General features: G+C 42.7%; 1 protein-coding gene across 6 annotated transcripts in view; it reads left to right on the top strand.

Annotated features, from left to right (window-relative positions):
* The window catches only part of COL27A1 (collagen type XXVII alpha 1 chain), a 728,465-nt gene that overhangs the window by 395,974 nt on the left and 307,686 nt on the right, over positions 1-24,805 (top strand). For all 6 annotated transcript variants that reach the window (XM_068248437.1, XM_068248438.1, XM_068248436.1 and 3 more), the window contains 2 exons: positions 1,171-1,224; positions 3,408-3,452. In XM_068248437.1, coding sequence (XP_068104538.1) covers positions 1,171-1,224; positions 3,408-3,452 — 99 coding nt within the window. The remainder of the gene's footprint in view (positions 1-1,170; positions 1,225-3,407; positions 3,453-24,805) is intronic.

Here is a 24,805-nt window from a genome sequence, read left to right as displayed (position 1 = left end):
AGTTTTTACTGCATTAGCCATATGCTTGTTCCAGGGTTTTGACTCAAACACTACATATGCCAGAAGATCAACAGGACTGCCAAGCAACTGGCATTGTTTACAAGGCATCCTTCATATCACTCTCACCTCGGGTAACCTTTAAAGGAATACTGTAGGGGGGTCGGGGGAAAAAGAGTTGAACTTACCCGGGGCTTCTAATGGTCCCCCGCAGACGTCCTGTGCCCACGCAGCCACTCAATGATGCTCCTGTTCCTGCCATCGGTTCTCATTTGGAATTTCTGACTTTAAAGTCGGAAAACCACTGCGCCTGCGTTGCCGTGTCCTCGCTCCCGCTGACGTCACCAGGAGCGTACTGCACAGGCACACACTGCACTGGGCCTGCGCAATACACTCCTGGTGACGTGAGCGAGGGTGCGGCCACGTAGCCGCAGTGGTTTTCAGACTTTAAAGTCGGAAATTCCAGAAGTGAAACTGAGGCGGGGACCAGAGCATCGGCGAGTGGCTGCTCGGGCGCAGGATGTCTGCGGGGGACCATTAGAAGCCCCGGGTAAGTTTAACTCTTTTTCCCCCCGACCCCCTACAGTATTCCTTTAAGAAGGCAAACTTCTGGTTTCAATAGCATTTTAGTAAGGAGGCTTTTTGATCTCTTTTACCCCCTTTCACACTCCTAGAAGTCCTGGCTCACTTTAAGCTTGCTGGGCAATCTGTTACTCTGATCAAAGTAATAATATCCTTCCCCATGACTGTTCCTTGATGTTAATTTGTGTAGGATACACTAGCAGATCTACATGGCACAACTCCATAAATGATATCACTGCTATATAAGACCTTATGTACTGTCCTAGTCACATGCTACCCTATCAGCCAATGGGGTTGGAACAGAGTATAACATGCAAAGTCTTGAAGTATCACATCTGGGAGTCTTAAACTGCTGCAAATATCTCTTTTTAAACACTTCAACAACTTTAATATTGTTTTATGTGTGCAGAGTGATGCCGTGTGCCGCTTTTCCAAGTCATGCGGATGAACTCAGTGTTCTCATTCTGCCATTGACTATTAATAGGTTGCCTTGGTATAGACATCTCTCTGTGCGGATTTGTGTTTTGCACTGAAAATAGTTGCTCAGTTTTTGTGTGTGTTTTTCCTGTTTTCTGTATTTTTTTCTTTTAGGGATTCCCTGGTGATTTTGGAGAAAGGGGTCCTCCAGGACTTGATGGAAACCCAGTGAGTAGATCACAATAAAACACCAGAACTATTGTTATGAAGTGAGGAGGCCATTAAATGGGAGGCAGAAATCAGGAATGTTCTTCGTCATGAGGGGAAACTAACATATAAATATTACTGATCCACAAAACTCTGTCAACAAATGAGGCAGTTAAATCTGGATAAACACATCGCATATCACGCAGTATTTTTCCCCTTTTTTTTCAACACACAGGGCCAGTGCACACGAAAAACCTCTAGCGGATCCGCAAACGCTAGCGGTTTTTGAAGCTGTTTTTCAGAGTGATTCTAGGCAGGTTTAGAGAGGTTTTCTAAACATGTCTAGCGTTTTTTTTGAGATTTTTTTGTGTAGCAGATGTCATATATTGTTACAGTAAAGCTGTAACTGAACAGCTTCTGTAACAAAAACACCTGGAAAACCGTTCTGATCTAGCATTTTTCAGAGCGGTTTTCCACTTTCCTATACTGTAACATTGAGGCAGAAACGCCTCAGAAATCTCAAAAATGCTGCAGGACCTGAGTTTGTGTTTGGGGGGAAAACGAGCGGCTCTGGTGTGCACCATCCCATTGAAATACATTAGCCAAGCAGTCTTCTATCCCCAAGCCTTTTAAAAAATGCTCAGAACCGCTCTTGGTGTGCACCAGCCCTAATTGCATTAGAAGATTGGTATTTCCAAAACCAGTGATAAGAAAAGTTTGTAATATTTACAATTTACTTTCCAACATTGATTTTTTTTTAAAAAGGACTGTTGCCTACAAGGGATTACTGTTTATTTTGTTGATTAAAGTTGTCCATCAAGAATATTGTATTCCTGGCCATCTCCTCTGGGCCACCACCTCTTCCCCCAGTATCTGCATCCCAGAACCTGATAAATCTCCCTCGAAGATCTAGCAGTGATGTCATGTGGGTCCTCTTGTCCAATTCATTGTGGTTGCATAGTGCAAACACTGTTTCCCCTCTCCTCTGTGCCAGACTGCAGGAGGCGCATTGTTGTTCTTGCCACAATTGCCGCTTCCCATTCAGTGCATAGATACGGTAATAGTGTGGCATTGTCAGATGTGGAATGTGGTGAGGGCCTTTGTGCAACTTGGCGTATGTGGGTGGGGCAGACCCTACCTGCAACTTAAAGTGAACCCGAGGTGAAAATAATCTGATGAGATAAACAATTATATTTATACTCCTAAAATGACTCTTAAGTGTCCCATGTTTTTTTTTTTATATTTAAACATTTACAAAGTAGGTTGAATGTTTTACTGCCTCTAATCAGTGGCAGCCTATTAAGTGTCCCAGAGTTAGAAAAAGGTCAATAGTTCATGTATTTTCTTATCTCTCCCCTGCCCTCAGAGGTTGTATTCTGCCAGGAAAACTTTTATGTCTGTAATTTGCTTATCAGTGAAGATTACTATATTCCCGACAAGGTACCGACAAGACAGGCACTGTCATTTAGATGCCTAGAAATTAGCTCTTTCAGGCAACAAAAAGTAAAGTTAAACAACCTGGTTATGAATGTTTTCTACTGTACATATACATGTTTATCTCATCACGTCACATATCGCCTTGGGTACACTTTAAGCACACTTCTGTTCTTTGCAATGGGAGATGTACAAGGGATGCAGTCAGACTTGGAACAGCCTATATCCTTAGCTGGTGTAAAGCTCAACACACACCATACAATCTTGGTTGTTCAATCTTACCACTTTCATGTAGTATAAGAGCTTATCCAATTAATCATTCAAGGTATTTTCAATCTGTTGGCCCTTATACTACATAGATTTGGTAAATCTGTACAACCAAGATTGTATGGTGTGTGTTGAGCCTAAGATGGGGTCAGTCAGTTGGCTGAGAAAGAGGGAAGTTGCATGACCCTTAAAGTTGAGATCCGTGTAGTGGAGTAGGAAGGGGGTTTGGGAGGTAGAATAGAGCGTCAGAGGGGAAAAAATATCTTTGCAAACCTCTGTTTAGATTGGAATTACTCCATAGACTGCCCTTCTCTGACCTCAGCGCTTGTAGCCAATGTTCTGATCCATGTTAAAACTGGCATTTTATCCATTTTAAAATTACTTTAATAGCGTATACCTGCACATACCTTTGGGCTACTCTAGCATCTCATCATTTGCTATGTGCTGTCTAAATACTCGGCTGTCGTCCTCTTTTACTATAGCTGGTTTCTCTTTATATTCAGGGTGAACTGGGGCCCCCAGGTCCTCCCGGAGTCCCTGGATTTATCGTAAGTACAATGGCCAAATAAGCAGTCTGTCCTTTCTACTGTATGTCTAGCCTGACCCTGGCACTGTGCTACAGTTTACAAAAACACTAATTAATTTGCTAACCTCTACGTGTATGCATTTAATTTCTCCAACCCAATAAAGACCTGTCCTTACTCAGAGCAAAAGAGGTGTTTATTGCTCTGTTTCCATCATAAAATACCAACTATTTTAATTAGGGAAGCCTGTTATCCGAGAAAAAGCCGTAGGCATGAATTCGCCTATCGCCTCGCGCCTGCATCTGGAAGCAGGCAGCCGTATAATGCTCTCCTGTCTTTTCCTCTTTATTTTCTAAGGATAAGGCTGAGTAGATGAGTGCTGGCCCAGTTCCAGCTCAGAAGTGGTTGCAGAAGCGGTTTTCGGGTAGACTGTGATAGGTTAAATGTTGTTTATAGGCCCAGTGCTTGTATAAGTCTCGGAGGCTTATAAAGTTGGTGGAATATGATACCTGAACATGTCACAGTGACAGATGAAAGCAACGCGCGCCAAGTTTCCTGGTCGGCTATGGAAGTGGAGCCTCTACACCCTCACTATTGACGTTGAGAATATTACCAGTAATTGAATCTTGGTCTGCTTTTATTTGATTAAGTCAATTGACCTCATAATCAGAGGCTGCTGAAGGAAGAACTGTCAGTACTACCCGTAGTACGCAATCACATTCTCCCTTTCAAGTTTCCAAGCCATAAAAAAATGTATTCTGGGGGCAAACCAAACACGTTCTGCCAGATTCTGCACAGTAGCTGTGTGGTTAGGGTAGTTGCCTTACCGGGTGAGGACTTTATATTTTGCTGGGGGAGCTGTCTACATGGAATTTATACCTGGTTTCTGCATTTGTATGAGCTTTCTCTGCTATTCCAGTTGTTCCACCGACAGTCCAAAAATGTCTTTATCAGAAGTTACCTACAGTGATAACCGTATGACATGTTTTTTTTCAGTTTTGTTTCATAGATCTAGTTTGTTGAAGAATATGCCAAATAGTAGAATTGCATAGAGTGCCAGGAGAAAATTTTCCTCCCTCCCCAGTGTCTTGAGGAAGCCACCTCCTAGAACCCTTCTGCTTCCCTATTTCGACCTTTCAGACTTTTATTTGATAAATGTCTTCACTTCACTGATCATTAGCTCCGGTGACTTTATTCTCAGTCACATGGGACCCTGATGCACCAAGAAGTGGTAAGATTTTACCGTTACTAATGCCAGGGGAGCACCATCCCTCAAATCATTGTAGTCACACGCATTAACGTGGTAATGTGTGTGGCTCTAATCGGAAGGCCATGCTCCCCTGGCATTAGTAATGGTAAAAGTTCCCTGTGCTACCTGCACTTAAAATGGGTGGAGGTACCCAATGCATAAAATATAGGCTAATAAACCTATTGATCTTATAAACAAAGAGGTAATCCTACCTGTGTTGAAGAATTTGGACCAATCTATTAAAAAGAAGGTATTTTATTTGAGCACATAAAATTGACAACACATTTTGTAGGTGCTTGCCTGCTTCCTCAGTTCAGTGAAAAAACACGTGCCATAATTGCTATGACTTTAGCAAGTATGAGGGCCTGTGCTATTTGTGCATAGCAATCCTAGTTGGTGCATCAGCCCCAAGTTTCCTTATCACATCTGCTTTTATCTTTACAACTACTGCCTATTAGGCACAGAGTTTTTTCACTATAGGCAACTGATGACTATCCCCAGATTCCATCCTGATCAATAGTACAATTTAGCCTCTCTGTACATCTTTTGTGCATCTGCCTGCTGGTGTGTCATCTTCCTTTTCTTCCTGCAAGCCCCACTCTATATGGGCTAACAGGAAGTAGCTGTGAGCTACTGTGGGAACATCACTGCTATCTGTAATCCATACTTTTCCTGTTTGATTAGTAGACCTGAGAGTACTGTATAAGCAGACAGAGGCGCCAAAAGGATAAAATATTCTAAAACCTTTAAAATGAGAGGAGGCAGAGGTGGACTTTAAACGTTTTAGAATATTTTATCCTTTTGGCGCCTCTGTCTGGTTATACAGTTCCTGAGTCCACCCTCGGTGGAGGGGTGTTGCCCCTTATTTCCTATCTACAGAGAGCGACTTCTTAATCCTGAGCGGGGACAGGTCTAATCTCCTCACCTGCTGATATAGCGGTTACCTGGATGGTAACCAATGTTTGTGAGTATGAATACATACTTAACTTCTATAACCACTTACTAGTACATACTACACTATATTGGGCTCTCGGTGTCTCCATCCTTATTTCTTTGCAGACCTGAGAGTAGTTAACTGATCACAGATTCTTGCCTTCGGGACTTACACTAAGTGGCCAAAAAATTAAAGACCCCCTCTAATAATGAGTCGGTCTACCTTTAGCTGTGATCACAACCAACAGTCTTCTTGGCATGAACTGAACAAGATGCTGATACCATTGCTGAGAAATGTTGACCCATGCATGCATAACGGCATCTCTTAAGTTGGGTCAGATTGGATTTTGGCGTTTCCAAGCTTTGAAGTGATCTTTTGACTTTGTCCCACAAATGCTTAATAGGATTAAGGTTAGCGGACTGAGCTGGCTATAGAAGCAGGTTAAACTCTGATGTTCCTCAAACCAATTTGAGACTGATCGAACACGTTGGAAAGATGCATTGACATCGTTTCGGCACCCACAACAGGCATCTTTCCCTAAATTTTCTGTGATACCAAAGGTACTCTTAATGGGCTCCTGCCAAGTCCATCTTGTTGTGTGTTGGGATATGCTTTGTGATGCACCTGCATTGAATTCAGTTGCAATTTGTTGTGTTGTTGCCCTTCTTGAATATGCATGCTACTCGCCTTTCACCTCTCTTGTTCACTAGCCTTTTCCAACCACAATGGTCCTTATTGTTCAAAGTTGTTGTTTTTTCCCTTAACTGCCATTCTCTAAACACCTGAGATACTGTGGGGTGAGAAAATAGTAAAAGAGGTGTCGCTCTAGAGATGCTAGTACTGACGTTCATCCCTTGTTCAAGGTCAATTAAAGGACAGCTGTCGCGAAAATTTTAAAATTTTAAATATATGTTAACACATACAGATAAGAAGTATGTTTCTTCCAGAGTAAAATGAGCGATAAATTACTTTTCTCCTATGTTGCTGTCACTTACAGTAAGTAGAAGAAATCTGACAGAACCGACAGGTTTTGGACTAGCCCATTTCCTTTTGGGGGATTCTCAGGGTTTTCTTTATTTTTAAAAGCACTTTGTGAATAGCACTTTCTCCGTCCAACTGCCAAAAAAGCGTGCAGCGAGCAGGGAGGCTGGCCTGTATATTTTTTATAAATCTTTTTTAAGGAGTGTCTTTATAAAGAAAAAAGGCCATGCTGAGAATCCCCTATGAAGAGATGGACTAGCCCAAAACCTGTGAGTAATGTCAGATTTCTACTACCTACTTTAAGTGACAGCAAAATAGGAGAAAAGCAATTTATGGCTCACTTTACTCTGGAAGAAACATGATTCTTATTTGTATGTGTTTACATGTATTTTACATTTTAAGATTTTGCGACAGTGGTCCTTTAAATCTTCTGTCTTAACCATTTCGGTAACTTCCATGATAATAGCATTATCTGAATGTGAGCGTTCCTTATATAAGCAACTCTGTGTTGTTACATCACTCTACTGCACTCTATTGGACTGGTTTACTTTCAAATAAAGTAGTATGTGATCACAGAAAATCGGAGCGCTGCAAATCTATCAGCTGATCAAACAAATCACATGTTTCTCCATGAGTTCCATTAGACATTACCATCACTAATACAGATAAGTGAATTGCCTTCCTTGCCTAAAATTGGCCCTAGAATATGGTGGGAGGCTCCAGGCTCTGAGGGACAGTTAGTGACAAGACTATATGTACTCTGTAAAGCGCTGCAGAACATGTCCTTTTTATATAAATACTAAATAATGATGAAATAATAATATAAGCTTTGTCCATTGCCACAAGTGTAAGATACTATTCGGTCAATTGCCAGCAGAGGCAGCTGACTATAGCACCGGTATTTTAGCAATGTACATGTACCTTTAAACCTATAATTATTTCTTGATGTCCGTGTTACAGCTGTCAGTCTAGCACATACAGCTTGTCAAGAGGTCACTGGTAGCAGTCAATGGACTGCTGTAGAAAAAGGAAAAAAAGTCAGGAAATTCTGCCTTAGGTCTTAGTTGAAATTTATTACCTCTCTGAACTTAACCACATGGAAAAATATTCCTTTCCTTAGAAGGCCTTTCATCCCTGGTTAAGTAGTCAGGAAGGGGGACCTCACATTTTTGGAAGTGTATTTTGCCGTTCTTTAGCCCGTAGCCTGTAAATCTTGTGTGAGATATTCATGCGGCCTGGCTCGTAAATTCATCCTGAAATATATTTTTTAAAGGAAAGTTGAGTGAAACTGCATTTTAAATTGAATGTATTTTTTTTTGTCCTTTTAACCATTTAAAGGATATGTTCAGATCTGACAGGATCAGAGGCTATGAAATAAAGAACACCTTTGAATTTTAGTATTTTACCTTTTATTTGCGTTCAAACTGGTTTACAGCCAGCTGGCCAATAAAACGCCTTGTCCATGGGGTTATATGCCGTGATGCCGAAGCTAGTTGTTTACATCAGCCCATACGCTTTACCACTTGTACTAGGAGGCAGGTGCTGCTTTAGGAGGACCAAACCATATGGGTTTGTTCACACTGCAGGATATTCCTGGCATTGTCTTACAGCTTTAGCAGAGCTTGAGAACAATGTGTACTCCAGTGCTTCTAGAGGGGTCAGTTCATACTACAGAACTGACATTGTGTGACTTTGCTAAAAATCCTGCTGCAGGCATTTTGACTATAGTTGTCAATGGAAAATGTCTGTAAGCATTAGTGAAATCACTATTGAGTACCAGTTGGAACCTGGTTAAAAGCACCCACAGGTCCTGTGGTGCATTACAGGACCTGACTGGTGCTCGTACCTGGCACTGGCTGGTGCTTTTACCTGGCACTGACTGGTGCTTTTAGCTGGCACTGGCTGGTGCTTTTACCTGGCACTGACTGGTGCTTTTAGCAGGCACTGGCTGGTGCTCGTACCTGGCACTGAGTGGTGCTTTTAGCTGGCACTGGCTGATGCTTTTAGCAGGCACTGGCTGGTGCTTTTAGCTGGCACTGACTGGTGCTTTTACCTGGCACTGACTGGTGCTTTTAGCAGGCACTGACTGGTGCTTTTACCTGGCACTGACTGGTGCTTTTAGCAGGCACTGACTGGTGCTTTTAGCAGGCACTGGCTGGTGCTTTTACCTGACACTGACTGGTGCTTTTAGCAGGCACTGACTGGTGCTTTTAGCAGGCACTGGCTGGTGCTTTTACCTGACACTGACTGGTGCTTTTAGCTGGCACTGGCTGATGCTTTTAGCTGGCACTGGCTGGTGCTTTTAGCAGGCACTGGCTGGTGCTCGTACCTGGCACTGACTGGTGCTTTTAGCAGACCTCGGCTGTTGCTTTTAGCAGGCACTGAGTGGTGCTTCACAGGGTCTGACTGATGCAGTAGTCAGTTCCTGTGAAGCACCACTCAGTGCCTGCTAAAAGCAACAGGCGGTGTCACTGTCCACTAAAAGCACCAGTCAGTGCCTGCTAAAAGAACTAGTCAGTGCCAGGTATGAGCACCAGTCAGTGCCAGGTATGAGCACCAGTCAGTGCCTGCTAAAAGCACCAGTCAGTGCCTGCTAAAAGACCTAGTCAGTGCCAGGTATGAGCACCAGTCAGTGTCCACTAAAAGCACCAGTCAGTGCCTGCTAAAAGAACTAGTCAGTGGCAGGTATGAGCACCAGCCAGTGCCTGCTAAAAGCACCAGTCAGTGCCTTTTAGGCCCCTTTTACACTTACCTTGCAAGTCTGCGTTGTTGCCCTGTTTACTGCAGGGTGACGAATGACAATGCAAGCAAACGGGGCCTAGCACACTTAACACGTCATCTCAGAAGTGTCTGATCGGCACCGACCCACCACAAATTCAACAGTGTGTTACCGTTGAATTTCCGTGGCTATGCAGCAGTGGCAGAAGTACTGAAAGTAAATGGGCAACGCAGAAATTTTAAATATGTTGGCGATGAGGCGCGCATGTGCAGAATGCCGTGAATACAACGAGGAAACCTAGGAATTCCAGTGACGCACTTCCTGTCCAGCAGAGAGTACTTCCCTGGGCGAAGGGGGGGGGGGGCGATTTGGCATATGACCACACCAGCGCACTCTGCTGCAGGGTTATATGAATGAAGTTTTTAGCATTACGTTGGGGGAGAAGTATCACACTTCAATGCAATGGCCCGGTGTAATACCAGCCTTCAAAGCAACAGTCGGTGTCTGTAAAAAGCAACAGTTAGTGCCTGTTGAAAAAAAAAAAGACAGCATCAGTGAACTCTGCTAAAGCACTAGTCTGTGCTCATGTTTTTTATTAATCTCTACTAATGTCTTTAGATAAATCAACATGTGTAACTACTGAACCATTGCCAGCTAAATAACTCATTTAAACCAAACACTAAATAACAGACATGAGACATCTATAAAGACACACAGGCACATACATCTATAAACTGATAATAATTCTGACATAAATTGCAATGATTTCCCAACATGATGTGTATAACACCTCTGGTAGTTCCCGTAAAGCAGTGTTCCACATACATAAATACAAAACACATGCAAGCATTTCATTCCACATATCCAGAATGAAATCATAAAAGCTCATTTTATTTACAATAATAAAGTGCTGAAGGCATTAGTATAAAGCATTGTGGCTAATGGGATTGATTTTAACAGAATTCAATGGCAGAAAACGTTTGTCTCCCACCCAGCACATATGATGTGAGATGATTATCTTGCCTATAGGCCGATGCTGTTACAGGCACTGCAGGTGTGTTCACAATAACAGGGGCTGCAGCTGGCAGCTCTCACATCAGTCTAAGGGCTGGTGCATACTTGCGTCTGCTGGATTTCGCCGGCTTGCGTTCGGTCGCATTGCGTTCGAGCTTTCAGTTGCGTTTAGCGTTTTTTTTTTCTCCCATAGGGGGACATTAGCTGTGGCGGTTAACTACCCCAGGACTCTACATGTAGCGTCCAGGGTCGCCTTGGAACGCCAGGGAAAATCGGGATCTGAATGAATGAATGCCAGTATGAATTTGCATGAATGCCAGTAAAATCCTGGTACAAACGTTTAACGCCAAGTCCCGAACGCTGGCAGTGGACGCGGGGCAGATGCCCATGTGAACCAGCCCTAAGAGTTCAGCACTACATTGCATGCATATGTATTGGGTGGGATCTTCTGTGTGGTGTCTTCAAGGCTGGCTTGGTAACTTGGGATAGAATCTCACTAGTGTTCAAAACTGTAGGACATTATATCATCACTGCCATAAGTTCAATGTCCAATTTGCATGCAAATTTACCATGGCGAGATAACCGCGGGGTGCCCATAAGATAGCCAAAAGGCACAGTGAATAGTCCCTACTGAACGCAACAGCAATCAAGCAACACTGTCCAACGGTATTATGAACTGCTATGTCTGCATTTCCACAGGCGTTTCCCTATTGCTTATCCGGTGACAGGATCTATTGGATAACACCAGTGTGTGTAATGCTGGGTACACACTATGAGATTTTCTGGTCGATTTACTGTCAGATCGATTATTTTCAACATGTCGATCTGACAGTAAATCGACCAGAAAATCTCATAGTGTGTACCCAGCATAAGGCAATAGGAGACCAGGGTTCAAATATCAGCCCTTCCTGTTAAAGTGGACCCAAATTAAAAATACAAGATTTCAGAAATAAAATCTATTTTCTAAATTATAATAATAAATAGCAGCCTTTTTTTCAGCTGCATGATGACAAAAATAAAATATTTTACATTTATTGGAGGAACCCCTCCCTTCCTTTCATATTGCCGGGACAGAATCCGGCAGACTGGTGGAGTAGGTGGTGTCCGGCAAAGGAGGAATTGCTAATGGCTGCCCCCAGTATAACCCTAGCTATGAACAGAGAAGGGTGAAAAGCATGCACTGAAAACTCATAGGCTTGAAGGAGTGTTTATTTATCTTTGTATGTGTCAGAGTGGTGCAACTAAATATTTTTTATTAAAAAAAATGTTTGGTTTGGGTCCGCTTTAAGTAAGCCAGCACCTATTCAGTTTCAGTAAGGTGACCTTAGGCTAAACTCTCCAACACTGCTACTGTGAAGCTTTTTTTGGGGGGGCGGGGGGGAGTAGGTTAATTATTGTCTCCTACATACAGGAAATGGAGGTAAGACTCACAGATGATGACTCCGCACCGCAAAAATACAAAAGGTCTTGACCCCACAGCACAAAAATACTACGCTTGGCTATAGATATTTGATATGTATTAAAAAAAAAATCAGGATTGAGTTTCTGTGACTCACTGCTGTTTTAGACAAATTGGGGCATGGTCTTGGGGTCTACTGACACCCCTACCCACCCACACACACAAACACACCTGCCTCCTTCATGCACAGTATGCTCAGCCAATAATTCCTTGTTAACAAGATACTGCTCAGTTTCGTAATCACAAAAATGCCATTTTACAATATACAGTGGATCTTTTTGTCAGTTTGTAGTTTCCTGGGCGTGCTAGCATTTTATTCTGAAATCTATTGGCAATCTGTTCCTAGTGTGTGGCACACATCAGATAAATTCCTGTCAGACTGGACTTGACAGGCATCTGACAGAAATCTATCTGATGGTCGAATCTGCTGCAAATCTATAATTGTATGGCCATCTTAAGAAATCTGTCAGTCAATCAATACTTCTACAAAGAAGTCTCAAATAGACTGAGAAAGTGTTAAGAGAGCGTGGGATGTATGGTCGCATCCTACAACACTTCAGCCCACAAAGTGTTCTTTATGCAGTCATTTTTAGCTGAATTGAATCACCGTCCATTAAAAAAAGAAAGACAGTGGCTGGATAGTGTACTGCTTAAGGGCTCTGCCTCTGACACAGGAGACCAGGCTTAGAATCTTGACTCTTCCTGTTCAGTAAGCCAGCACCTATTCAGTAAGGAGACCTTGAGATAGACATCCTAAGGTGGTCACTAACGTTCCAATCTGATTTTTCGCTAGAAATTGGATCATTAGTGGCCACCATAACACTGCTACTGCCTATAGAGCGCGTCCTAGTGGCTGCAGCTCTGGTGCTTTGAGTCTGCCAGGAGAAAAGCGCGATATAAATGTTCTGTGTCTTGTCCTGTTTGTCTCCATTGTCACATCATTTTTTTTTTCTTATTGCTTTGAAAACCAAAAGTGCACTGAACAGAGTCATGTTTGAGTCTAGCGAAATCATGAAGAAAGCAAAGAGTATGAGACGTCCAACCAAACTCATTTCCAGCACTGTTTTCATCAGTGGATGAAGTGTCTGCAGTGATCTGTAGATGCAAGTGGGGATTATACCAAAAGGGATACATTTATCATTATTTTTTTAGACGTCCATCATACATGATAGAGGAGAAGGATGCAGATGCTTTTCCTCCCTACATCAGGAGGTTTTGTACAAAGAGCCGAAATTATTTGCGAACGTTGACTCGCCTTTAAATAACAGATCACTTTCAAGTATCTGTCAAGAGATGCCAAAGTACCACGGGGGAACCATGTTCCTCACAGAAAGAAGAGTAAAATCATATACTATACGACATTTGTCTAGCTCATGGCTTGAATAGGAAAAGTTTACATAAAGATTTACAATAAACCCCATGACCACCTAGTAGAAGAGGCAAAGGTTAACACAAAAGGGATACAGCGTTTCCCTCTACACATAGAACAGGACATTGTCATAAAAAGTTGAAAGGTCACATGGCAGCCAGGGAGTTTTAAAACGAATGAACAGTATTTGTCGGTGGTTAAGCCAAACTATGGATTTCCTTTCCTCCTTGGATTTGGGAAAACCCAATCTTTAGTGCTTGGTTTTGTAGAAGAAATGCCACCTATTTGCAGGCCACTGTTTCCCTTAATGCTAAAGGACGTTTCCTAGCAAGAAAGTTGATTTCTGCTATTTCTAGAGGAATGCTATGGTTCACGGATTTTATTTTTAATTATTTGTACTGCAGTGGTATTTTCTGTAGTGCTTTGGAGAATAAATAGATCTGTACACAGTTGCCTCTGCTGTCGGATGAACCTGCGCTAATATCCCTACTGCTATTATGAAGATACATAGCTTAGAGCATTCTCTCTGGGTCATTTTTAATCTATTCTCTACCCCTCCAAACATACACACACACACTCACTCTGTGGCAGAGGGCAGGGCGGAGAACAAGCAGGATTCCCTCACTGTGGGACCTACAATAGCATCAGCCAAAGATTACACTGCAGAAGACACTGGAATGTTGGAATGCATCATGGGAACTATGGAAGGATGGAATATACTGTGGTGTGCATTGCAGACTGTCTGAAACAGAAATGTATTGATACACAGGGCATCCCTAGGTCTTTGCTTAGATGGCCTTTTGCCTAGAAACAGCCCTGGTCTCCCCGTATGCAGTACCTTTCATATCTATATCTTACGATAGCAACAGGAAAATACCTTGAAACAGCTGTATATAAGAATGGATGGATGTCTTTTTTCAATCAAACTAAGTCCAACCAGAAAAAATAAACAATAATCATAAATCATAAAAAAAAACACCATCTTGAACCTGCACATATCCCAGTTGATCCAAGGGGAGGCAAAAAACCTTACAGGGACTGGGCCAATTATCCATAAAAGGGAAAAATTCCTTCCTGACTCCAGATGGCAGTCAGATAAATCCCTGGATCAACTCTTCCGGGAATTACCTAATAATTACAGCTGTGGGTGTCCGCACTGGGAGACCTCTCAAGCTCACTCCAACCTGAATTATCGCAAATTCTTTCTGTTTTAAGAAAGCAAACTTTTGTTTTTCTTAGCATTTTAGTAAGGGGGTTTTTAGGACCATTGTAGCCCCTCACACACTCCAATGAGTTCTGGTTCACCATGAGCTTGCTGGTTAGTCTGTACCTTCAATGCAAGGAAAGCATCCAAGCCCTCTTTAAATGCAGATACTGAGTTTGCCACAACTACTTCCTGAGGTAAGATATTCCAGATTTTAACCACTCTCATTGTGAAGGACCCCTTTCTAAATATATGGCAAAACCTTTTTTTCCTCCATATGCAGGTCATGTCCCCTTGTCTGTCGTACAACCCTAGGGACAAAAAGCTAATCTGCCAAGCTTTTGTATTGCTCTCTGATGTGTTTATACATGTTAATCAGGCCACCTCTCAGTCACTTTTTTTCCAAGCTATATAAGCCTAGTTTGTCCAACCTTTCTTGGTAAGTGAGGTCTTCCATCCTTCTGATTAATTTAGTTGCACGTCTTTCTACCCGTTCCAGAAGGTTAATGTCCTATTATAGTGTGCTGCCCAAAACTGTATTCCATACTCCAGATGTGGCCTCACAAGTAGCAAGTGGCAGTTGGATTACTGATTCTGTCATTAAGGGCTGGTGCACACCAAAAACCGCAAGCAGATCCTCAAAACGCTAGCAGATTTTTAAACGCTTTTTTTTATTTTTATGAGGCGTTTTGCTAGCGTTTTGCGGATTGCTGCTGCGGTTTTTAGTATAGTAGATTTCATATATTGTTACAGTAAAGCTGTTACTGAACAGCTTCTGTAACAAAAACGCCTGCAAAACCGCTCTGAACAGGCGTTTTTCAGAGCGGTTTGCGTTTTTCCTATACTTAACATTGGGGCAGAAACGCATCCGAAATCCAAAAAATGCCTCACCCAGGCATTTTTCGTTTCTGCAAAACGCCTGCCGCTCTGGTGTGCACCACCCCATTGAGATACATTGACCAAGCAGATCCGCAGCCGCAAGCGGATCTGAAAACGCGGAAAAAGCCGCTCTGTGTGCACCAGCCCTTAAGAAGGACTTCATGAAGAGTCACTGAATTTGGCATTAAACAGAGATGACATTTGTTTTTTACCCTTTCTTTGAGAAAAAAAAATTGCCCTTCAAAAGTTATCAGCTACAAAACTTTAAAACAGTTTTTTAGCCAGCTGGCTGACCCATATAGTTGAATGAGTCAGGAGAAATATGTGGAGGAATTTTTCAGGAGACTCAAGACTGAAAGACTGTTTCCATGGAAGACAGAGCACCCCTACAGTATTGGAATATGACAAGAAAAAAAATCATGCAATTTCACACTGCTTTCAGGACAAAACTCCAAGCTTGATACTTGCATCAACAGCTTTTGTTTGCAAGCTGCTTTATTATCATCCACCCAACAGACGAAACTACTGTACTGTATAATCATCCTTCACCATTTGAGCAAATAGAGATACAAAAGGTACACAATAATTTAAATGTGGTGATTATGAACACTAATAACTCCATACAAGGGAGGAAACTCCAAAACAGACAACACTTAATAAAGGAACTGGATTCTGTTCATACCCACAAGTTCTTCAGATACTTGAAGCACATCCTGAAGACACTATCAAACCACCTTTATTTGGATTTTAAGCGATCCGCCGGGCGGATCGCTCAAGACCAGTCTTATTACCCGAACAGTCTGTACACACGCCCGATTTGGCTTGCGGACGACTGAATGACGGAACGTTCAAACGACCCGTCAATCGGAAAAATCCGACGTGTGTATGGGCCTTAATCATACTGCAGTGCCAAATTATCTAGCATCCAGAAATTGGGAAATCCGACACACTGCAAAATGTGCACAAGCCATAAAACCCAGACAGAGCACAATTACAGGTATACATACTGTTACTGAGCAAATAGCTGATCTTGTAAAAAATGTCTTGTGGTCATCTAGTTACAGACAACCCAGCAAGCTCATAGTGAACCAGAACTTCTAAGACTACTAAAAGCCCATTTAGTAAAGTGTTAAGCAAAACAAAAGTTGCATTCCAGAGGTTCTGGTGGTGTGGTTAGCTTACAGGGGTAACAAAGGATGATTTGCATATTCAGCAGTGTTGCAATCGTTGAAGAAATCATGTGCTCACTACAACCGGAATTATCGCAAGTGCCTTCTGTTTTAAGAAGGCAAACTTTTGTTTTGCTGGTCATTAGTCAGAGTTGTGGAAGGCTACAACAGATAACTTTAATCAAGCTCCAGCTTTAAACAAGAGCTCAGCCTACCTATAAAAAGAAGAAATTGCTAAATAAAACCAAAGTGACTACTCCACTGCAACCGCACATGATATATGCAAAATTCAGTTCCTGTATATATCTGCTTTTCACCTTACATGACCCAAACAGGTTATATCTGAATCCTTTAGATCACTGTCAAGATTCTTGCGGTTATCCTTGCTAAACGGTGCTATTTAGGCCCACAATGACAGGTCACATATTAGTGTACCTGTATTTTGTCTTGTGAACATCAGTAAATTTGAGCTCCAAATGGTAAAGACAATGCACAGTTGACCTACTGTACATGTGAAATTTGCAAATAGATTTGTTATTCCATCCAACCCATTTCTTTACTAATTCTGACAACTCAGCTAGACAACCCAGCCTACTCTTAAGACCTCACCTCATACTACCCTGCAGGGGCCTTCAACCTATCCTCGCCCTAGTGCACCCCATACTAGTATTTGCTTCCTGTGTCTAGAGATAGCCCTTAGGTCACGCCTTGGTGGGTCAACCCTACCCACTCCTACCTCCTGAGCCGAATTCCAAAATCCCAGGAGGATATATCAAGATGGAGGTTGAGTGGGTTACATACCCATGACCTCCATAGAGAACAAAAGTAAGGTGGCTGATTTTACTACAGGTCACCCTTCCCTGTGGGGAGGTTGGTCTATGGTAATACATGTATTTGCCTGCAGAAGACATTGGGGACCATGCCTGAAGTTGATGTCCTTTCTGGACCTTCACTAGTGATTTTAGGAGAGCCCACAATTTTCTGTGGGAGAGAGTATATGTTTGATTTTAATAGGGAGTGGGACCCCAAGGAGATGTCAGCAAAAAACATCTTGACTATCCACTTTAATGCCTTTTTAATGAATACATAACTGGATCAGATGATGTTTTCTTAAACGTTTGCCTGAAGTAAGTTAAGCCTTAATGTGATTAATCTCAAGTTGAAGGCATTTTTCATTACCTTTACTGCACTCATAGATGAAACGTTTCCTGAAGAATCTCAATAGACCACAGTGAGGCGGCGGGAGTGAAAGGAATCGGAAAAAATACTTCTCTTTTAACTTGACTGTATATAAACATGGCAATCAATGAGCTTTGTGTGGTTCATTAACATATGTTATTACTTCAGCAAATTAAGGTTTTCGTTAGATTAGTGCTCACGGCAATTAACAGCACAGGGATCCCCTTTCATAAATATTGGCACAAGGCAGCGAATCTTGTTAACCCCTTCCCCGCCGGCATCGGGTGGCAGTTAATACAAAGCTCCAGAGAGCGGCTCGCGCTCGCCCCCGGTGTGGGGTTGTGACTGTCCGCAGGTGGCTTTTTCCCGAAAAAAATATCTTATTAAAGGCCAGCGAGAGTGGCGTAACGTGATCCTTGTGTGGTTGTAAATAGCTGGGGTCTGTCCTGGATAAACAGAGGGCTGAAGGGGTCTTTATAGGAGTCCGTACAAAGAGCAGGCTTGTTGAGAATGAGGTTGCTGAGCTTCATCTCTGGCTCCTTACGCTGAGGCTTGTGCCTTGTATCATTCCATGTATTCCACGCATGGCGGAAAGCAGGAATCTGTACAGCTCTTATACCGATGCGCTGGTTAGCTGAGGACCGAATAAAAACGGGAAGCTCAGTTGATGTGTGTTTTTGGCTATTCAAGGACACTTTATAGCTGCCCAAGATAAAGTAATACCAAACGCATGCATCAAAATTACCAGAGAGTACCTGCATTGCAGAAAAAAATAGGCTATAAAGTTAATGATGTCCTCTTCTGTCGTTTATTACATGTTTGTAATGGCTTTGGCATGCAGTCTCATGTCACAGAGCAGCAGCAGGCAGAGTGTAGAGCAGTGATCTGCAAACTTGGCTCTCCAGCTGTTAAGGAACTACAAGTCGCACAGTGCATTGCAGGTGTCTGACAGCCACAGTCATGATTCATAAAGGCAAAGGCATTATGGGACTTGTAGTTCCTTATCAGCTGGAGAGCCAAGTGTGCAGATCACTGGTGTAGAGTAATGGGTTGTGTGCTAAATGTGAGGCCTGAGCAACTATCCAACAGCTTGGCTTGTCAGAGGGGGCAGCAGGCATCATAGCTGAACAGTGATGGGAGAGAAAAGCATTCCATGGACAGGTTGAGGAGAAGCTTTCTGTTTACCGCATCCTCGGAAATTCAATAACTCCATCTAAAAAAAAATAGATAGCACTGCCAAATGTAGCATGCATTTTTCTTTTACTATTGTACGAGGCTGTACAAATTAACTCGCTGATCTATTCTCCTGTGTTCAATTACACGCTTGGTTATTAAAAAAAATGCTCATTGCTCTTTAATTTGACCCTTTTATGTTGGAGAGGGTATGAGAAGGGACAAATGCTTGTTTGCATTCTGTTAAAGGACCTCTGTCACGAAAATCTTGAAATTAAAAATATATGTAAACATATACAATTAAGAAGTATGTTTCTTCCAGAGTAAAATGAGCCATAAATTACTTTTCTCCTGTTTCGGTCACTTACATAGTTAGATAGTAGAAATCTGACAGAACTGACAGGTTTTGGACTAGCCCATCTCCTCATGGGGGGCTCACAGGGATTTCTTTATTTTCAAAATGCACTTAGTGAATGGCAGTTGCTCTTTCCAACTGCGAAAAAAGAGTACGGTGAGCAGCGAGGCTGGTCATCATCTTGGTATAAATCGTTTTCGAGGAGTGTCTTTATAAAGAATAAAGGCCATGCTGAGAATCCCCTATGGAGAGATGGACTAGCCCACAACCTGTTGGTAATGCCATATTTCTACTACTTACTGTAAATGCCAGCAACATAGTAGAGAAGTAATTTCAATTTGGACCAATCAAAACTGGCAAAAAGTTACAATGATTGGTCTAATTTGAATCCATAAAATGTTGTGATTTTTAGAACTGGCAGTTTACTTCTTCTTAATGCTGTATTAGGTGTAAGTTTTGAGCAGTGCACGGCAGCAAAGTGAATAGCACTCTGGCCTTTCAGTTCTAATGTCCCAAGTTCAGATCTCTGCCAGGACACAATCTGCATAAAGTTTGTATATTCACCCTATGTTTGTGTAGGGTTCCTTTGAGCACTCTTGTTTCCTCCCACATTCCAAAAACATTCTGGTGAGTTAGTTGGTTTCCACAATAAATTTGGCTTTAAGCTATAGTTAAGGACATAAGACTCTTATTATAATAATTGTGTAGTTACATAGCGTGGATCACCTGCAGTGCATTACAGAGTCTGTAGTCCTGTCACCAACAGCCCCTTCAAAGGTCTCACAATCTAATCCCTGCTATAGTCATAGTTTAGTGAGTGCCCCTCTCACAGTCTAAAGCTACCTACACACACTAGATTGAAGCTACCCACACACACTAGATTGAAGCTACCTACACACACTAGATTGAAGCTTCCTACACACACTAGATTGAAGCAACCTACACACACTAGGATGAACTCAGTTTGGGTGACCATAGTGAGTAAGTCCCATACACATGCTAGAGTCAGCTGAGGTCGACCATCTCTGCCGATAATCTAGCACTTGGACAAGTGACAGCTGATACCCTTGTGTTTGCCACTCTCCATGCCCGCTGTGTGACATCACATCTGCCCTCCGCTCCCCACATTGCAAGAGAACACCTCTGTGCAGCCTCGATCCAGTCATGTCAACTGAGGGATTGGCTGCCGATGCCCATCAGGCAACATCATAAAACACTCACTCTTAAGCCTCATACACACGGGGTACGGCCGTCGCCGCAACCACGTGGCACGCGCGTGTTGCGGCGACGGTTCGCCCGTGTGTATGACGCGCGCGCCCCGAACCGTCGCCCGTCGGAGCTGTCGCCAGGCGATTGACATGTTCAATCGCCGGCTACAGCCGTCGCCGCAACCTCGCCGGAACTGTCGCTAGCCCCGCATGTGTATGCGGGCTAGCGACAGCTACCCACACACATTACACGGAGCATCCGGCAGGGGGGAGGAACCTCGGCGACAGCTTCCGCCGCATCGCTAATCCCTCTGCTGCAGTGTGTATGCAGAGGGACTTGGCGACGAGCTATCGCCGAACTGTCTCCGAACTGTCGCGCACACGCTCCCGTGTGCAGCGACAGCTACAATTGTCCCCCCCGTGAGTACTTAGCTTAAAACTTTCTTGCACTCCAGCTTTTAGAGCACAGGTCATTAGGGAAGTAAACTCTCTCACTTCTGAGTCCAGGTTTGGAAGACATGACAAAGTTTTTTGTTTTTTTTTTCCCTATATTTACAGTCACCACATTTTTCTAATTGTCTCCACTCGGTATTAAATCCTTGGACATATACTGTACTGTGTGTATCTCTAGATAGTTTTCCTCTTATATTTCTCCTTTTTCCTGCAGCCCAGGAACCTGTCCTTCTCCATAAATGAAGTTTCCAGACACTTGCCTCTCTGGTTTTGACTTTTTTTCTTCCCCCTCCTGCCTTCATAAACCGCATTCATTTTAAAGCAGGAAATACAGTAAAGACATTTCTAGGAAGTCACTACTCCACATCCATAACATAAGGGTCAGTGTCACCCAGCAATGCACAAGCTCGTGAAATAAGAGCCTCCTTGTTCCAAAAATGTTTTATTTATTTGCTTGGAAAAACAGTGAAAGGCAGCTTGGTATGGGAGAAGGACATTCCCACTGGCAACCACAGAGGGGGTAAAGTAGCACAGTTTAGCTTTATTGATGCAAATAATATCACAGCTGGGAGTGCACAAGCCTGGTAAATAGCCCTTTGTGTTTCTCGCATTGAGACGAGCCTTCGCCTCTCAGTGGATCAAGTCTCCAACACAATACCGAGACCCCTGATTATATCTGTCCCAGGCTTGTTGAAAAAAATGAAGGGGCACGTCTCGTGTTTCTTTGATCTCTGGCCCCTTCCGTGCGCACTTCAGATCCTTGTAGTCAGCGACAGCAGAGCCAGGTACCCGACAGACAAGAGCACCTTTCTGCACTGACCATAGAAAGCTCTTTCAGCTGGCTGCAGAATATAAGCTGTCCTTGGCTCTCCGCCCGTCCTCAAGCCACTGTACGCAGATGGGAAGATCTCCTGTGCAGATAAAATAATAGTTGCCGACCTCACTTACCGCTGGGCCATAGGAAATGCATACCGAGTTGTAGCAACGTAACCCTTTAATTACTAGTTGAGATCTCCTGAATGAAGAAGGCTTAGCTCAAAATAAACACAAAATGAAAATTTTATTCATGCATCCCCTAAAATAATGACTTTTTTTTAGCTAGTGAGAAAGCACCCAATATTTATTTTGGTGCAAACTTCCCATGGTCCCTTGCCCACCAGCTTAGAGGATCAGTAAAGATACCCACCAAGTTGATATAGATTTAATGTCTGATATTAGCTGTCCATCTTTAAAGAGGATCTCTAAACAAAATCTAAAATCCTTCAGCAGGCAGTTTATATAATATAAAGATTAATAATGCTGGTCTTAACAGTCCAGCAGGAAACAAGTTTAGACAATCTAAATGATTGTGTCAGATAACACAGAAGCACAATGTCAAGCCATAGATAAACAGCTCTGTTTCCTTTATGTGCACTGTAGTGGCTTTATATGCTTTTTAGTTGTCTTTCAAAAAGCTGTGAATTTAAAGTAGTAACCCTCATAATGCAGCATATTTCTGTCAATAAATGGCTGGTTTGCTTGGGATTTGCGTTTTGTTAACCTGCCATAGCATTTCTTTAAAGGGAAGGTCCAAGCAAAATAAAAAAATGAGTTTCACTTACCTGGGGCTTCTACCAGCCCCATGCAGCCATCCTGAGCCCTCGTAGTCACTCACTGCTGCTCCGGTCCGCCGCTGGCAGCTTGCCGACCTCGGAGGTCGGCGGGCAGCATTGTGTACATTTTTACGCATACCCGCTAGTGCAGAAACATTAACACATACATTTTTACGCGTCACTGGTTCAATGGGTACATTATTACGGATTGAACCAGTAATGCGTAAAAATGTATGTGTTAATATTCTTGCACTAGCGGGAATGCGTAAAAATGTATGCAATGCGGCCCGCCGACCTTAGAGGTCGGCAAGCTGCCAGCGGGGGACTGGAGCAGCAGTGAGTGACTACGAGGGCACAGGGTGGCTGCATGGGGCTGGTAGAAGCCCCAGGTATGTGAAACTCATTTTTTTATTTTGCTTGGACCTTCCCTTTAATATCTTATTGTAGCAACACTTAGAGCCACTTAAATGGTGATGTCCAGAGGTCCTCTTTATTGCACAGAACCTCAGCAGCTGATGTGCATAGATGTCTTCCAAAATACCTTTTTGCTTGAGTTGGATTATTTTTTCACTATAAGCATTGAGTTTTTCTCGTGTCTGTGGCTACTTTACCTACTGATGAGCGAAGTTTACACATTGGCTGCCAGATTGTTACTCATTACCTAATCTTACCTGCTGTAGTCTACAACATTTCTGGGCTAGATTTAGATGGTAGGTTGACCATAAAATCTTCATGGACTCCTGTCTTCTATTTCAAGAACTTTAGTAGGATTATCAGTGAAATACTGTGCATCACAGATACAGATTCCAAGCATTTAACAAAGTGCCACGAATACTACAGTCTTTACCGGAATTTAGATACAGAATTAACATTGCATAGATAATAAATTCAGGTGAATACTATGGTCTCAGTTGCTCTACAGTCTGAGGTTCAAGTAAAACCTCAGTAATTAGCATTGAGAGAAAATTCAGAAAATATAAAAGAAAGAAACAGAGAGCAAGTAGAAAAGTGTTGAAAATTTGGAGACGTCACCTAGAGCTCCAGAAATTAGTCTTTTTCGCCCACCTCACCCCTTTACCACCATCTGACGCCACAGACTCCACACCTTAGCTACCTGGTCAGAATGGTCGTCAAAGACACCTGCCATCTGTTCTTGAACCATTAAAGTTTTAACCCTGATTTGATGTCAAGACACAACACTGTGTTGATTACGCCTTGGCTGTAGCCTGTTTTGCTGCTACAAAGATACCAATCGTTAAAAGGAACCTAAATAGAGAAGGATATGGATTTTTCCTCTTAAAATAATACCAGTTGCCTGGCTTTCCTGCTGATCCTGTGTCTCTAATACATTTAGCCATACCCCCTCAATAAGCATGCAGATCAGGTGCTCTGACTGAAGTCAGACTGGATTGACTGCATGCTTGTTTCATGTGTGTGAATCAGTGACAGCAGCTAGAGAGATCAGCAGGACTGCCAGGCAACTGGTATTGTTTAAAAGGAAACATTTATATCCCTCTCAATTAAGGTTCCCTTTAAGGTTCTTTGATATGTAGTTAGACCTTCTATTGAAAAGTGCAGAAGAACAAACTTTGGTTCTTGGGGGACCACTTTCTTAATAGAGATTGCAATCATTTAAAAATTCTAGTCCAAAACCTAGTTAGCGTAGTCCATGACCGAAATACATGTATTATATCTCCCTTGGCCTCACAGCCTCAGAAATATAGTCCAGCTCCAGGGATGTGGCTTAATCCGACACTTGCCAAATACTAGCGTAAAAGGAGGTTGATTTTACAATGGCAAGATTCAAGGATAATTTTGGGATGGTCTTCCTGGCTCCCCCATAGTCATCCAGGGGTGGGTCTGCATGTAAGTCTGATTCCCATCTGAGGGCAGACTGAAGTTTTTTGTCTATGGCTAGCTTTGGATTGTTAAAAGGGACCCTGTAGTAACCATAGAAGTGGTGATCTACAGGTTGAGATAGAAGGTCTTTATGGATTTTGATACCCTCTTTTGCCCCCCCCCCCATACTGGGCTTACATACAACCATCTGGCAGGTTGAAAGAATCTGATCCAGAAGCAGCTTCATCCTCTTCCTCCTGGAGTACCATAAAACTTGTCCATGTTCCCTCTCTTTCCTTCCTTACAAAGGCAGCAAGAGGACGTTGGGCAGGACTTCTGTCTCTCAGAGAAGGAGGCTTCTACCCAAAGCACATATTGCTGCCAATACCATTTAGTAGAATAGAGGAGAGGACATTCTGGTCGTAAGTATCTTCTCTCATTTACATTTGGCCGCCTTTTGTGGTCATTGCCACATCCCTTTAAAATGACAGTGAGCACAGTACAAATCCCCTTATAAATGAATGAAGAGTGTGTTCACTCCTTTCTCATCTCCTCTTTCAGTTTACGGTATAAATGGTTGGGAAATCTCCTAATGGACGAG

Source organism: Hyperolius riggenbachi, chromosome 8, assembly GCF_040937935.1.
Source record: "Hyperolius riggenbachi isolate aHypRig1 chromosome 8, aHypRig1.pri, whole genome shotgun sequence".
Lineage (NCBI taxonomy): Eukaryota > Metazoa > Chordata > Amphibia > Anura > Hyperoliidae > Hyperolius > Hyperolius riggenbachi.
Note: the sequence above shows the minus strand (reverse complement) of the source record. Positions and strands in the feature narration are given on the sequence as shown.